The sequence below is a fragment of the Grammomys surdaster genome, unplaced genomic scaffold (genome assembly GCF_004785775.1).
Source record: "Grammomys surdaster isolate TR1022 unplaced genomic scaffold, NIH_TR_1.0 66, whole genome shotgun sequence".
In the NCBI taxonomy this organism is placed as follows: Eukaryota; Metazoa; Chordata; class Mammalia; order Rodentia; family Muridae; genus Grammomys; species Grammomys surdaster.
In genome coordinates this window covers 12,934,984-12,951,605 of record NW_021604568.1, presented here as the reverse complement: position 1 = coordinate 12,951,605, position 16,622 = coordinate 12,934,984, and the positions used below count along the sequence as shown (strand labels likewise).

At 50.4% G+C, this 16,622-nt stretch overlaps 1 protein-coding gene across 1 annotated transcript; it reads right to left on the bottom strand.

The window, feature by feature from the left end:
- Window positions 1-2,208: 2,208 nt before the first annotated feature.
- On the bottom strand, window positions 2,209-15,633 carry Dusp5 (dual specificity phosphatase 5). The gene is made up of 4 exons (XM_028776010.1): window positions 15,080-15,633; window positions 10,833-10,981; window positions 6,557-6,776; window positions 2,209-3,672 (listed from the first exon to the last, which is right to left on the bottom strand). The coding sequence occupies exons 1-4, from the start codon at window positions 15,456-15,458 to the stop codon at window positions 3,266-3,268; spliced, it is 1,155 nt and encodes a 384-aa protein (XP_028631843.1). The 5' UTR covers window positions 15,459-15,633; the 3' UTR covers window positions 2,209-3,265.
- Between the last annotated feature and the right edge of the window lie 989 nt (window positions 15,634-16,622).

Here is a 16,622-nt window from a genome sequence, read left to right as displayed (position 1 = left end):
GATGGTGGTGTGCACACATTCTCCATGTTGGGATGGTGGTGTGCTCCCTCATCTTTGAACTCAGAAGGCCCAGGCATGTGGACTGAGTTTGAGGCCAGTCTGGGCTACATGGCAAGATCCTGTCACAAAACAAAAAAAAGACAAGGCAAAGCATGTCATCGGCCCCTGTGAAACTGCCAGAGGTAGGTTAAAAGGTTAGGTCTGAGCTGCCTCATAGCCGAAGCCAAGAGAGAGACAGGCAGGCGTGGGCTTCAGGAGGTTTAGAAGATAAATTACCAGGAGTTCAGAGAGGTACCTGTTCAGGCTGTTGGAAGTTGGGGAGACACTTCCTTAGGGGCCTTGGCATGCATGTACAGGGCTTCTGACACACACACACACACACACACACACACGTGTGTGTGTGTGTGTGTCTATGTGTCTGTGTATCCTGCCCTTCAGGCCCAGCCCAGAAGTTAAGATGAACCTGAGAGGGTTTGGACATGTAGTTCAGAAATCGCCATGCTATTCTCTCAGACTCAGATGCAGCTTCACATCAGACAATGCTGGAGACCAACCCTGGAGAATTTTAACTGACAGCAACACTAGCTTGAATTCTCACACCAGTGTGAAGTTGATCCTAGCAGAAATGAAGGTGTGATTGACAGAGAGACTAGCAAATGGAGTGAAGAGTCCCAGAGCTATCCCCAGCTGTGGGGCTTCACTCGTTCTGCCTCACTCTGTCCCACTGTGACTCACAGGGCTCATGCGCAATCCTCACATGCCTGATTTAGAGGACTTACTCACCCTTCAGAGCCGGACTTTAATGCAATAAAGCAAATGATGGCGAGGTGGTTGCAGCTTAGCACACCAGTCCATCCTGCAGCTGCCTTCCTATTCTCCAGCTCCCCTACACTGTCTTCTAGACCAATCTGTCAGTGAGTCTCCAGGTGCCTTTCCAGAGCTGGGAAGAGACTTAAGGGATGTGGAACTTGGAGGAGTCATGATCAGGTAAGACGTGTCCTGAAGTCTAAAGCACAGAAGTTAGGAGTTGGTGAGGCCTCGTCCTCCCTGGCCATTGCTCTACACAGAGGAAGACTTGGACGAAGTAAGGGAGAATGAGTGACTGAATGTGATTAGGTCTTCTTGACCTGGGTAGCTTCTCATCTGTAGGCTTTCTCAGGAGCCTGTGGAGCTCACTTTTCAGAAAGGAAAGGAAGGTAACAACGAAGATAACTCAGGCAGGCAGTCTCAGGGTGATGTTCGGAGAAAACTGGGCTACTCTGCTGTTATCTTGCAAAGCACACAGCAGGGTAGCTGGAGACCCCTGGGTCCTCCTGAAGTGACAAGTTAGTTAGGTTGGGAGCATCACTGAGTGGGATGCTGTAAGACCCAATCATTTTCCTGTTGGATCGGGGTTAGAGACCATGCCTAGTCTGTATCAGGCAAGCGGTTAATTCTGCTTCTTCCTTCCTCAACCAAAGTACTCAGAGGGCAAGCTGGGCTTCGCTTGGTCTGAAACGCACTCACTGAGGGATGTGGATAGGAACTCTGGAGGGAGTTATCCGAAAGAATTAGATACAAGGATAAAAAGAGTTGGCTAGGTCATTAAGAGGAACCTTTTCCTCTCAACTATCTCTAGCCAGCCTTTCCTTGGTCTACCATATGCCAGGCAGGGGCAGAAAGAGGCTGGCTACAAGCCTGGCATCTGGGCTTTTGGGAAAGAAGGATTTCCAGGAACTCTGCAGAACACCTAGCTCCTTTCAGTCTGCTTCAGGAATGATGAACTGAAAGTCAAGCCAGGCTGTTAACGGGAGAGCCGAGGTAGGAGGTCTGTCTGGCTCCCACAGGAAAGTTCTAGCAGCGTTTCCATGTCCTGGCTAAAGTCAGACTCAAAATCAGCAAGCATGTGGAATTTCATATCCTGCACCCTCACTCCACCGTTAATTTGGAAATAAAACAGAACTGGAGAGATGGCTCAGCAGCTAAGAGCACACTGAGCTCTCTTCCAGAGGACCTGTTTGGTTCCTAGCATCCACATAGCAGCTGACAGTTATCCGTAACGCTAGTTCAGGGGGTGTGACGCCCTCTGACCTCTGCAGGTACTTACTGGGCATGCCTGGGGCACACAGGCATACTTAAAGGCAACACACAAAAACATTAAGGCAGGCTTCAGTCCCTGCCCAAAGGTATACCTGCCTATCTCAAACCACCACTAACAGGAACAAACAGTTTGATTTTTTTGTTATTTTTATTTTGTACTAAGTAAAAAAAAACAAAAACAAAAACCAACCAGCAACACTGCTTTTTTTTTCACATTCACATGGGTTTGGGGGTACTTATTACCTTTCCCCCCTGGAAAAACAATCTATCAAGGAACATAAGTAGTACCACATGGCAAAAGATGCAGATCCCAGAATCAGTAGTTTGAAAACAACTCCCCGGGGGTAGGGAGGGAAACACTGTCACAAAGGATGACAAAAAGCACACAGGACACTAAACTGAGAAGTATGTCACCACCACTGACCCAGGACACAGGCAGCTACTGCCGCCTCCTCAGAGGGGTGATTTTTTGGTCTAGGGTCTGACAACTTTCTGAATGACACCAGAGTTGCTTTAGAGAGAGATACCGTGGGACAGGTTCAAGTATTTGTAAAAACCATGCCAAAGTCCAAGGTCACCGAGGAACCCCTATGAGTCATGAGCTTCTCCTTCTACCAACAGCTTTCATGGGGCCCCAGACAGACAGAATCTCAGAAACACTTCTGGGTTCAGATGGGCAGGTACTTTTGTCTTGACAGATCTAACAGGGTTAACTTTTCTGACTGGGCGGTGACCAGTTCTCTTCCCTGAAGCGACAGAGACAAAGTTTGCCGAAGTTCAAACAACAGTGAAAATTGTGCTTCCTTCTAGATGAATTGGCTTCTTTCCTGGTCCGGCGCAGCTCACTCCCACTTTGCTGCGAGTATTTATTGCCTTACGCTTGAAATGAAAAGGCGAACTTTTGAGGTGCAAGGAAAGTCCTGAGTGGGGAGGGGTTCTGGAAGTACAGTAGTCAGCACGTGCTGTGCTAGGGGCATGGCTTGGCCTTCCTACAATCCCGAGGGAGAACCCATCCTCGGGGTTAGTCTGAAGTGCATTTGCAAGCCTGCTGACCACTCAGCATCTCACTGGGGCAGCGGGACAGAGAGAGGTCTTCAGTATTGCAAGGGTATGAAATGTCCACAAGTTTTTTAAAAAAAAAAAATCACAGTTGCTCTTGGGGATCCGCTGGTAGCCAACCACAGTCTCAGCAGGATGTGGCTGTGGCCACAGGGCTCCTGTGGAGCTCTGTGACTGTGGAGTGGGTGGGCACCGGGGCCAGCACTGAGGTAGGGAATGTGCAGTAGGCACCCTGCATATCAGGGCTCAGTGTCTGTAAATGGCCTATAAACGTGGTACTGGCTGCCTCCCCTTGGCAGGAGGGCGGTTGGGGGGTGGGTGTGGAGGGCAGGATCTCAGATTCATACTGAAGGAGCTGTCCCATGAAGCCAAAGTTGGGGGAGACCACGCTCCTCCTCTGCTTGATGTAATCAAAGGCCTCCTTCAGGCGGAACTGCTTGGTCTTCATGAGGTACGCCATGCAGATGGTGGGCGACCGGGAGACACCAGCTTCACAGTGGACTAGGACCTTGCCTCCTTCTTCCCTGACACAGTCTGGAACAAAGCAAAGAGAGTGAGTCAGAACTAGAGTCTAGAGGCAAAAGCAAATGCGGGGCACACAGAGCACTGTGCAAGGGCCCTGGTCCTTACGCTGGGCGTGGGGGTTCTGTACTATAGTCTACAAACCCAGTATCTGCAACAGAGTTGGAAGGCCATAGGCTCAGGGCAAGCCTAGGCTCGTACTTAAACTCTGCAGCAGCGCTTCTGAATCCCAATGTCCCATGTCCCAGCAGAGGATATTTATAACCCATGAAGCTGTTTCCGAAGACAGCTGCACAGATCTTTTCTCTGCACGTGCCAGACCCGGAAACATCCTCTCTGGGGATAGCCACCTTAACCTTTTTTCCAGGATCAAGTTCAAACGGCATTGGAAAATCCTCGAAACCATATGTAGGTTTTATTATTTGGGTGTGTGTAATTTTCTGAGAATGTCCTAGGCTCAAAGACCAACTTGGAAAAACAACATAGTCTTTCCAGTTCTGATCTAATGGTGATGATATAGGCCCCCTCCTGGAAGAGGCCTTTTGCATCCCCTGGGCTACCTGTCTTGCTGTTGCCAGGGCAGGATGCTTGGTGAGGTTTCAGGTTTCTCACCACCAAACATATAACAAACAGTGCCCAGCCACTAATTATAGTCCTGCTTAAGTGACGCTTACGACGGAGAATATTAATGGCTTTTGCCAACTCCATCTTGCTCAACAATGGGAGTCACTGCTCAAGTCACCACCATCAGTTAGCATTCTTTCAATGACTATGACAAAGTGTGTGTGTGTGTGTGTGTGTGTGTGTGTGTGTGTGTGTGTGTGTGAAGGGTCCCTCTGCTCCTGTTCTAACCTTCCAAGTAAAACTGCTAAAAATAGGAAAGGTTAAAGGTGAGTACATATCCAGTCAAACACCATACAGAAGGTCTCCCCGATTCCCTCTTTTGAGACTGAGGAAATATTACTCACAGGAAGTTAGATGTAGCTGTAAATGCTACTGTCATAAGACCGAAGTATTAAAAACAGACAGAAAGATGAAGAGGGAAATGCCCTCTTACCACATGGGTGGAGACCCATGTGCTTAAAAACATTCAAGAAGTTTGAAAATGGATCTATACCTAAAAGACCAAATATCTAAGAGGTCAGAGAGGAACCTTTGAAATTTCCAAAGTGAACAGCAAAACTCCAGAGCATGACCATGGTAGCTCACAGGAGACAACTTAGCAATCTAGAAGGGATAGTAAGGAACCTGTGTCCCAACAGGAACTGTAAGCCAGCTCAGAGGAGGGACCCCAAGGCATTGGTATTATGGGGTCTCCTCTCCCCTCCCCCTCCACTGGCTTCTAGGACGTAGTGGGTCACTGTCTCGTTCAAGAACAGAAAGGATTCGAAAGGCATCACTTCTGAACCTTTCTAAACCTTAGGCTGTCGCCACCCTCAGTCTCCAGCTTCCTTAGAAGGGACCAGTGCTAATCTGAGTACAAGGCCACTGGGGAGGCTGCTCCTGCCATTATCAGGGCATGTGTCTGGGTTTAAAAAACATACCAGGTGCTTTTGAAACACTGTGTGGGTCTGTGTGACTGTGTCCACAAACACAGACGCAACACACAGGATGCAGAGGGAGGTTTCTCAGAACTGGATGGGGGCAGGTTGCATGACTTCATTCAGTAGCCATCCAGGTAATTAAATAACAGACTGAGAAGGGCAGAGCCCTCCCCAGGGCATGAAGGAAAGTCAAGAGTTCCCACCTATAACCCAGTATCTCGGCTGCTTCTGAGCCTAGAGACTCAGCTGACAGGGATAGCCCTCAGTCTGTGCCTCTGTTGAGTTTGTCAAGACTTCTTAGGCCACATCATGTGTGGGGAGAAGAGGCCCTTCCTTCCACGTGGCTGAAGGGGGCCCTTTAATTGCTACCTGTGCTAAGTAATTACCCTTGTGCCTAACACCTGCCTTTAACCAGATCTAGGAAAATGATGTCTCAATCTCAACAAACATGCATGCTGAAGAGAAAGAAGGACGGGAAGAGTGGAGACAGGGTCGTAAGGCTGAGGAATGGATCTCCACACCAGAAGCAGACAGATCAGGCTAAACACAACGTGGGAAAGAGATCCGGACTGTGAGGGCAAACAGGGCAACACTGAGTAGCAGGACACCTAAGAGCCCATGCTCTGTCCAACTAGAGGCCAAGGCCACAGGCTTGTACAATGGAACAGATGACAACTGCCTCATAGGAACACAGGAACGATGCACAAGATGCTGGATATTATGTGTACCAGGCACGGGGCTTGACTCAGTGCTATCTTTCATCCAGAGTTAGCTGAAAATACAAAGCCGACTGCCTCCAAAGCTGTTTTCCAGAACTGTGCAAAGCTGCCGGGCCTCGAGGGTTGGTGCATAAGGAGTGCTCCCTCCATCCTGTCTGCTTTAAAAACAGCTGAACCTACGTAGATGGAGGCGCTCCCCCTGCCTTCCTCCTGAACATCACACAGACACGCACCCAGCTCCTGCCCAGTAACAAGAGCGGCAAAGTACTGACAGAAAGCGAAATGAACTCATTTATCGTGTGCACCAGAACTCCTAATAACAGTAACTCAGACTTCCCCTAGCCTCTCTGATGACCACTCGTGCTCTACCAGATGCACACACAAGACACTGTCCTTAAGCCGGGTGATCGATTGATTCCTGGTCCCGCCACTTGGGAGGTAGAAGATGATCAGGGGCTCAAAGTCATTCTTGACTTCATAGCAAATCTGAGGCTACCCAGGGCTACAGAAGTCGCTGTCCACCAAAACAACAGACTCCTTCCTTTCCAAGAAGGTAACCAAACCAAGATACCGAAAGGTAAAAATACATATTCCACTCCAAGGTCAACGGAGGACGGGAGTGGCTAAACCTACCAATAAAGTCTATTGCTTCTTGGAAGTGGGAGCTGATGTCGGCGGTGTGGCTGTCCTCCACAGGGATCCACTTGTAGTGCAGGTGGGTGGTGCAGGCCTCGGAGGTCCGGCGGGAAACGTTGAGCAGGGCTGTGATGTGCAGGTTGGCGAGGAACTCGCACTTGGATGCATGGTAGGCACTTCCAAGGTAGAGGAAGGGGAGGATTTCAACTGGGCCACCCTAGAGCAGGGACAAAGGACAACCAGGAAATATCGGATTAGCTTGCTCATATGGGAGAAGAAAAACAACAACCCTGACCTATTTGTTTTTGAAGGTGGGAGGTTCCCTTTCTGGTTTCCAGGTAGACAGAGTTCAGAGCCAGGGCAATTCAGCCAGGAGTGTGGGCGGTACCTCCACCCTGGCAAACTCTCTACCCTCAAGACTCACTGACAGCAAAACTCACAGGGACCACCACTCACAGGGTTCCATTTTTTTGCTCACACAGAAGAGGTTAGAATTCCTAGCAGCCTTCTATGCTAACAGGGATGGAAGAGGTGGGGACTGAAAGGGCCCTTGTTTAAGTTCATACGCCCACGAGAGAAAGAACCAGCATGAGCCACTGTACCTCAGGGCAGCTTCCTAAGTAATTCATCCATCGAATGGAAAAAGCTCGGAGGGAGCACCCTCTTTTACAGAGCTTTTTATCACGTTCTCCCCAACCACTCCCCTAAAGTTTCTTAGAATTGAAAATAACCACCACCTACCCAGAATTCAGATTCAGAAAAGCCATAAGGCCACAGGCAGAGGGGCTTCCCCACCCCCGACCTTCACATGGAGTGTAGGAGTTACAGGCTTGAGGTCATCTCCCACACCCAGATGTCTGGAGCTCCAGACAAGAGCCAAAGCCCTTCTACCCCTGAGGTGAGGAGGACCGGAGCACTGGGAGAGAGACCTAATCTACATATCTAAGGGTTCTAAGGTACCAAGGGGAGGACAAGGACTGTTAGAGCCCCCCCATTTCCTGTTTTTCTATTTCCTGCCCCCCCAAAAGAGTGGAATGGAAATTCTTAGCCAGACCAGTAGTAAGGAAAAGGTCAGGGATCAAGTGAGGGGGGTCAGCAGCAGGCAAGCTGCAGCCTATCCAGCCCTTGAGGTGTTTAAGCAAAAGCAAATTTAACTACACAGACAAAAGTAACAGCGAGTTTACGTAAGGTTAATAATAACTTGCACGGAAACACACACACACACACACACACACACACACACACACACACACGACAGGCTCTCATGGACCTCAGACAGACCTCAAACTCTAAGCCGGGTTGGGCACAGGGTGCAGTTTGATATTCCTGCTTTTGTCTCCCAAATGCTGAGATTGAAGGCGTGTACCTCCATACCCAGTTCATGAGGTACTGGAGGCTGAAGCCAGAGGTTCAGTGTGTGGTAGTCAAGCACGCTACCAACTGAGATACATATCTACAACCCGCCTTCTTATTAGCACCTACAGTGTCAGAGGCTTGAGACACATGTAGCTACTAGTCTTACAACAGATCTGTAAGGTAGGTAAAAACGTCATTTTGCAGACGGTTACTTGAGTCTGAGATGGGATTAAATCAGGTGCTCGTGTCAGACACAGTGAGAAGGAGCTGGGACTGTAACCTAACTCTGACTGCTTGGCAGGAATGGCAGGCCTTAGCTGAGTGGTTTACAGCTCTGGATGAAAAAACAAGGCTCCTGCTTTACTCCTCCCTGAGGGGTGTTCTCTGTGTGGAACCAGGCTGGCCTGGAACTCACTGTGTAGCTCAGGCTGTCTTTGAACTTACAGCTGGAATTATGGGTGTATACCAGGCTTAGCTATCTATCTGTCAGTAAAAACCGGAAGAAAATATTTTCCCCCTTTCTTGCCTTTCTCTAGAAGTAAGTCCACTTGCACCCTTCCCCCTTCTCCACACACAGGACAGCCTTCCAGAGGCAGTGTGGTGCAAAGGTTAGGAACCAACATCTGAGACAGAAGACCTTGGGGTGAAGTCCTAGCTTTTCAGCCAATAGGAGCTTGGGCACCTTTGACAGTCCCTTAACAAAAAACTGGGAACAATGTCTATCTTCTTGGGATATTTGGTAAGACATAAAAGAGATAATATTTGCACTATTAACTTGTATACTATACAGCTGTTATGTTCATTCAGGGGAAGAATGAATAAATAGAATACAGCTTCTCTCCTGGGGAAAACGGACACAGGGCAGATACTGAAGTTCAGTAATCCCCACAGATCTGGTCTTGGCCTGAGGGCAGACTATCCCCAGGGCCTGCCTGGTCCAATCCAGCCTAGCCCAGCCCAAACTCCCTGCTGCTTAGAAACTGGAAAAATGGTAGAGAGGACATGCTTGGGAAAGAGGTCAGAGACTCAAGTCCAAGACTCCACTCTGTCTTTGATCAGCTGCAGCCCTACCCGACACCCACCCCCATGCCCCGTGGCACCAACAGCCACCCCCTCAAAGAAGCAGGCTGGACACTCCTGTGGGTGCCTGGAAAATGCTGATCCACCAGCCTGGGCTACCTTCCAACTTCCCCTGCAGCCTGGCCCATCACAGTCCCGAAATTCTAGTTCTTTCCTTTTCTGAGTCTTCTGTTCGACTCAAGAGGAAGACACCCAAGATTGTCAGAAAACCCAGAGGATGTGACAGCTTCGCCGACCTCTCCTGATGTATGGGGGGTTCCCATGGTGAGGGCTGAAGACCTATCAGAGCACCCCACCCTCAGTGGGCCAAAGGTCGATAGAGCTTCCACAGCCTGCCGCCAGGCCTCACTTCTCTTTCAGTTTCTGAGAAAGGGGCAAAACACAACCTCAATTAAAACAAAACAAAAAAATCAACCAAACAAACACAGACATCCAGCTTAGACGGATGCTGTGGCTTCAGACTCATCCCACAAGCTGGGTCTTCATGAAAGAAAACAAATAGAACCCCATGACTCTGGCAGCTGGCCAGGCTAAGAGGCTTCCAATCACCAAGGATCCCACTAGAAACAAGGCCACCTAGTTTTATTTAGCACTCTGTCCCCAGGGGCTGGTTTTTTTCAGCCATATCTAGAAGGGTCTTCATTAGGCCTTACTATGTATATTCTGTGTTTTGAGGGAAAGTCTGAAAACCTCCTTCCAAATCAGATGTCTAAGCCAATAGGAAAGGATTTAGAACAGAGAGTTGAAGAGTAGCCATGAGTCTGGGGTGGCCTTGAACCAGCAGCAGCCATGAGCCCCAGGAGGCCTTGAACCAGTAGCAGCCATGAGTCTGGGGTGGCCTTGAACCAGCAGCTGGTGTCTTTGCAAACTGGTCTTACACTGACAACCCTCCCACTAACCAACACCTAAGTAAGTACCTTGTCTTCTGTGAGATGGCAAGGAGAGTTCTGAGCTCTGGTTTCCGCCAGGCCTGGACATTCATCTGCCCTCCCCCCATCACTTTATAGGTATCCAGCCTCCTAACGGTCAGTGAGTTGTACAAAGTACACCTTTTTAGAGGAAAACCCAAAAGACCTCATATGCTTACAGAAACATCCAGGCCTCTACAATCTCCACTTTCTCTGGTACCAGAATCTATGAAAAGTAAGTACCAGAAACCTGCAGGAGACAGCCAGGTATGGTGGCACAAGTCTATAACCAGAGCCTTTGGGAGAGAATCCTTTAAGTCAAGGCTAGCCTGGGCTATGTAGCAAGCCTATTTGCCAACCCCCCCCCCCCCCCCCCCCCCCCAAAAAAGAAAAGAAAACATTGAGAATGGGGCTGGAGGAATGGGGCACTTGTTCTTGCAGAGGACCTGGACCTGGGCTGGATTCCCAGTATCACACGGCAGCTCACAACCCTCTGTAATTCTGGTTTCTGACCTCTGCAGGCAGGAACATGATGCACATATATACATGCAGGCAAAATACTCATATGCATGAAATAAAACGAATCTTAAAACAAAACAGAACAACCACAGGAAGCCTGAAAGTCAGCTCTGAATTTCTTCAGGGAAACCCAAACCAGTATTTCCAAGTTTCCCCAAACCTCCCAAGCCAGCTAATAATAATCATGTTATCTCTTACTTCCTCTTTTCTCCAAGCTACCCAGCATCCTGTGGCCCAGGGACTTTAGTGAGCTGTGTGTGCTGGAAGAATGCCCACTTACTCTTGGATGGGAACTCCTGTTGGCAAGCTACAGCAGCACTCTGAAGAGCAGTGTTAGCTCCCTTATTTCACAGAGTCCACCTGAGTAGGGGTTCTGAGGAAGGAAGCGTCAGCAGCTGAGAAGCACATACCTGGTCATAAGCTGGTCTGTAGGCAATGCTGAGAATGGGCTTTCCACACTGGCTGAGGAGGCCTCTCTCACCTTCGATCTTCTCTTGTGAAGTGGGCTTCACATCCACACAGCACTCAGGATACTGTGAGTAGAAGGTCTCATACCCTCCTTTGGAAATAAAGGGATAAACAAAACGTGAGCCAGGCAAAAGCACTGGGTTCTCAAACTGTCAGGAAATATCTTCACCCCCGGCCCCCACTGCATAAGAGATAAAACAGTGACAAACACCCTAAGATAATAATACATCTTTTAGAGGGCTCAGTGGGTAAAGGCGCAAAGCCTGCCGACTGGAGTCATCCCAAGAACCATATAAGGGAAGAGACCAATCCTGCAGATTACACATGACACATGCACGGTCAATAAATAAGTAAGTGTAATTTTAAGAAAACTGAACAACACCACTACTTTTAGAATAAAAAATAGACTTTACTCACATACCTCCCCCCCAACTTCTAAAAGTCTGTCATTTGAGGCTAGATAGCTCAGCCATTAAGAGCACTTATTGCTCTTGCAGAGAACCTAGGTTCAGTTTGCAGCACCCACATCGTAATTCAGGCTGAGGGGTGTGTGTGTTTGACGATATTCTGACCTTGCTTGAGTTCCTGTGCATACATGGTGTGCATACCTCCACCATAAACAAACAAACAAACAAGTTTTTATAGGTCTCTCAGTGAGAGGCAATGATTAACATTTTGTGTCAATCTGAAGTGGATTATCTGGCACCTGATAAATATTAACCATATCCTTTCAAAAAACAAAAGCTATTTTTTTTCTTGTTTATGTAAAATAAAGGAGTGATTATGCTAAATGCCTTTGATTTCTAAGACTTCTAAGCAGGCTTTTCCTCTGGCCTGTCTGCTCTAAGCAAAATTGCAGCTATATCCTTTGGGATTCATGAAGGAGCTTGCCCTTTCTCTGCTGAAAGGTCCTAAGGTCCCTGACAATCTCTTCTACAGACCCAATGTAGGCATAAATCAAGTTATACATTCTAAACCAAATGGGAAATGCAGACTTTTAGACATGTAAGGATGTCAGTATCATATTTCAACTCCCCCAGAAGGGTCACTTAAGGGTTAAGGGGATTCTCTAAAGCTGAGTATGGAAGCATATGCCTATAATCTTAGCAGTTGGAGGTGGAGGAGGAAGAGGAGGAGGAGGAGGAGGAGGAGGAGGAAGAGGAGGAGTTGAAGACTGACTCAAAAAAAAAAGAAAAGAAAAAGAAAAGAAAATGACCAGGTAACAGAAATGTATCCACATCAGAATCTCAGGATCAACAGGGAAAAGCCAACAATTCGGTCCTTAGAAAGCCAAGGCCTTGTAGGTGAACTGGAGACTCTTGCTTAGGAACCTTCTGTTCTGATACACAGCAACCTGAGGTACTTCAAAGAGCCTCCAGAAAACCTAATTGTCTTTCGCTGGCCTCAAGGATTCACTTGGTGTCAAGTCACCAGTTAAGTGTGCATCCTGAGACAAAGTCCTTTCTAAAAAAACCTTCATTTCTTGTTTTGGTACTACACAGCCCACCAGTGGAGGGCTTCCTCCTGCAGTGAGCAAATGGTTAATGGATTACATGGCAGCCTCCAACTCCCTCCCCGGAGCTGCAGCCAATTCCTAGGATGAGTCACCTTGTCATTCTGGCTTCCTCTCAGCTTCTGCCGCCCCGTCCCCATTTAGTACTTCCAAATCTCCCCTGTGGTCACTAAACAAACAGCTCCCTGGCTCCCTAGAGAAAATTTCTAGTTTTCAACAAATGATCACGTTCTCTGTCATGAAGATAGCGCGCCTGACTAGAAGGGGTTAGGGAGGAGAGGTGAAGGCCTCGGTGGCTGCTCATGCAGCCCCCTCACAGACTGATGCTAATCCACATATCCTTGGGGGGAGTATTTTCCAGTCAATAAATCATAGGGTTAGGCCTGGGTTCAACAGTTTGGGTTCCAGGAAACAAAATAAGAGGTTGAGGGCATCTGGAGAAAGACTAGCCCAAGCACTTGCAAACTTGTGGAAGAGAGGCCTTAGGGCTGTCTCATCTCTGGGCTTTAAAGAGACCATTTAGAGCTGGCGGGCAGGAGGGGCAGAAAGAGGTGTTGCTTACAACCTAACACGAAACAGGCAGAGTGTCTCAGAGTAACGACAGACAAACAGGGCTTGCCTCTTCAGGCTGGGGTCAGGAGATTAGGTCTCTGCCTTCCGCCCACTCCCATCGGAGGTGTGGAGGCAGAACATTCCTCTCTGCTGTCTCACTTGTGTCTCACTCGGATTGCAAGAGTGCTAGCAATTCCTCAGGCCGCTTCAACCTTCTTCAGAGTGTGTCTACTTTCAATCATCACTGCGTTGCCAAAGGAACAGAGAGGCAGCACACCAGCACTAGATATAAACACCAGCCACCCAGCCGGTCTTCAGCATCTTACTTGAGTGGGAGAGGGAATGGTAGGAAGTAGGAGGAGCCTGGTACCAACACCTAGCTGCCACAAGGTCAAAGCCGAATGCACATCGGGAGTGCTCTACTTAAGAGAAAGAGATTCTCCTTTGCAGCAGTTTGAACTTCAGTGGTGTCATGAGGGCATCGATAGCTACCAAATACATATCAGAATGAAGGACAAGACCGCACAATGCCAGAGCACCTGACAAGGACCTCTACCCTCTTCTTTACCAACGGCCAGGCTGGAAGTCTAGTGGTTATCATCAGGTACTATCATGCAGCAACATGGATGTCTCTAAGATCTACTTGGGTGAAGAGGCAGGATCTGGAAAGATATGGATTCAGTTTGTTTTTAAAAGCTATCCATGAGAGAAATTATCCAATAAGAAATCATCGGTGCTGTTTCTGGAGAGGAACTAGGTTTTAGGGCATGAAGAAGGCACACATCTCCTTAAACACCCTTGGTGCTATTCAGATTGTCACCTGGATACACGTTACTTTGTTTTTTAACAGTGAGAGAGACCTCTGCAGAACTTAGAGAAGGCCACCCACCCTTCCACATCCTCATCTGGGATTCCATAGCCCGTCTGGGGCTGCAGCAACATCCACCTGTTATTTCCCAATGGGACCAACAAGGGACAGTTAGCAAGAGGTGTTAATAACTGGGAAGCTACCCACTTGCCTCTGAATCTTCCTGGCCTACAGTGTGTGAAATTCCAACCTGCATGGCTTTGACACCGGGTCTCTCTCAGTACCCCTGAATTCTGAACCATATCAGAGTTCCTGGACAAGGTGTTTAGTCATCAGAGTTCTGGGGGCCCCTAGCCGAGGTCAGCTCTCTCCTCTGCACCCAGGCCAGTGTTCCCATACTTTTGAGGTTAGAAGGCAGGCGTAGTCACAGGAAATGACCCAGAAATCAATGATGTGAGGTTTGAGAGTAATCACACACCCACAACCGGAAGCCAAAGTTATCTCCCCAGCAGGTGAAATAGTCGGGCCCGGAGGCAGTTCTTGAAGGCCTAAAATCAAATGCCACAGAATCTCCTCCGTATCTTACAGCCTCTGTAGCACCTCTCCTAACTAAGCTGGCCCGTTGGTAGTCTCTGAGGCAGTTCTAGGGATAATCCCCTGCTGGGGAAGAGAGGATGAAAGGGGTGGGAAAGCTGTCAGCTCCCAAATTAAGCTTGAGAACGGCCTAGAAGAGAGGAGGAGGAGGAGGAGGAGGAGGAGGAGGCTGGAGGATAACAATAAAAAGCAATAAAGGGAGAGGAAGGGGAGGGACTTGCCAGGGTCAAAAAGGCAAGAGGCCCACCAAGACACAGCCTAACGTACTCTAATTGTCTAGGCGGGAAGAAAGGGGACACCGCGGCGCCACTCTCCTGGGGGAGGGTCTCGACTTGTTTGATCTCGCCAGATCCGTACAGAGAGGTTCCGACTCCCATGGTCTGCAAACGGCGCCAGTGACCAGCATGAGTTCTGGGCCCCCGGAACTGTTAAGGAGCACCTCCTGCAGCACGTTCCCAGCCCACCCAGCCTAGAGGACAGACAGGATGCCAGACGCTTTCGAGGAAAGGCGGGTGGGGAGAAGGAAGCCCTGGGCGCTGACGTTTGCAAGGACCTCCCAAGCGCACTTCAAACCCCGGGGTTCATACACCCGCAAGTGGTGACTTTCTCCAGTCCAGAGTTCCCACGCAGGGACGTAACCCTGGGGCCCCGGTGTCCCCGCGCACGGTGCAGGGGGGGAAAGAGAAGGTAGCAAGAGACAGTCTGCTCCCGGACGAGCTCACCTTTAAGGAAGTAGACCCGCGGGCCGGCGGGCAGGCAGGCCAGCAGTGAGGTGAGCACGACGCGCGCGGCGCTCTCCTCCCGTAGCTTCTGCCAGTGGCGGCTGCCCTGGTCCAGCACGACCACCGCCGCCACGCCGCCGCCGCCCTCCTGCAGCAGCCGAGCGCGGGCCGCCTCGTCGGGCAGCACGTAGCGCGCAGACACCGCGCCGCCCCGGGCCCGCCGCAGCACCACCGAGTTGAGGTTGACGTTGAGCGAGCCGCGCACACTCGACGCGGCGAAGGCCAGGTAGGGCCGGCAGTCGAGCACCACGCAGCGCGCCTCCGCCTCCTTGCGGAGCATCTTGCGCAGCTGGCGCCCGTCGAGCGACGTGACCTTCATGCCGCCGCCACCCAGCGGCCCGACGCTGCGCGCCCCACAGCTGCTAGAGGACGGGAGGCCGAGGACGGCCGGGCCACCTCGCGGGAGCCTGCAAACGGAGGCCGGCGCGAGGGCCCGCGCGACGCTCTCCACGCCCCGCTCGCTCGGCACCCGGCCCCGCCACTCGCTGCCCCAGAAAGCTGGGGATTCCGCCGGCAGCGCAGCGTTTTATGTGAATGAGTGCGCGTCCTGTGACGTGAGTGCCCATATAAGGCCAAATATGGGTGTTTCCCCGCCCCTCCGGCCTGACCACGCCCCTGGGCGGGGCGTGCGGGCACCCGCCTCCTCCCGGGGAGCAGGCTGGAGGGAGGGCGTCTTAGTCAGAGCGAGAAAGAGGAAGTGGCGGGCGCCCGCTGCCTCTCTCGGGGGCCCCGCGCGGAGAGACTCACTCACGCATCACCCGGGACTACCGGTGGGGTGTCAGGAATGCCACCAGGCCGAGGTGACCCACGCCGTGCGGGAAGTGGAGGAAGCAAATTCGGTTAGAACCTGACTGGGGCCGCGCTATGGAGCTCCCTGAGGCCTCTGGGTGAATTCCGGTCGTTCTCTATTGTGTCTGCGCTTGTAAGGAGACATCTGAAACGGGCCGAGGTGCGAGCTGAGATGCGAGCCGAGATGCGGGGTGGCTTGGTCATCGTAATGCCGAGGCTTCTAACACGTTACCCCCACTTTTTTTTAATCTTTTAATTTTCCGTAATAAAAGTTGCTGAGAGTAAAAAGGAGGAGTTATGAATGGGTGAGACAGACTTCAAGTGGATTCTGCCCCGGATGGATTGACAGCCCCCTTTTGTCTCTCTCCAAAGATAGGGACAGAATACCACCAGAGCGTCGTAGTGAGACTCTGCCTCAAAAAACAAAAACCACACGCGCGCGCACACACACACACACACACACACACACACGAACAGTACACCGACTCAGGAGCTCTGGTTCTGCGAAGCCTATGGGGAGCTGTGAGGCCCAGTCCGGTAAACTGTTGTCCAGGTGGCTTCTGGATTTGTGGGATTATGGTGGATAAAGTGTAATCCCAGGCTGTCTGCCTCCCCCCCCCCCGGCCTCCAGGGGGCCCGCCCCCACTCCCCCATTCCCTGAAAACTAAGTGTTATTTGTCCCCTCCGCAAGTAT

Coding starts and splice junctions, on each gene's coding strand:
- Dusp5 (XM_028776010.1), bottom strand. CDS start 15,458: ATGAAGGTCACGTCGCTCGACGGGCGCCAGCTGCGCAAGATGCTCCGC. Junction 10,982..15,079: donor GCGGGTCTACTTCCTTAAAG/GTGAGCTCGTCC, acceptor TTATTTCCAAAG/GAGGGTATGAGACCTTCTAC. Junction 3,673..6,556: donor AGAAGCAATAGACTTTATTG/GTAGGTTTAGCC, acceptor GCTTTGTTCCAG/ACTGTGTCAGGGAAGAAGGA.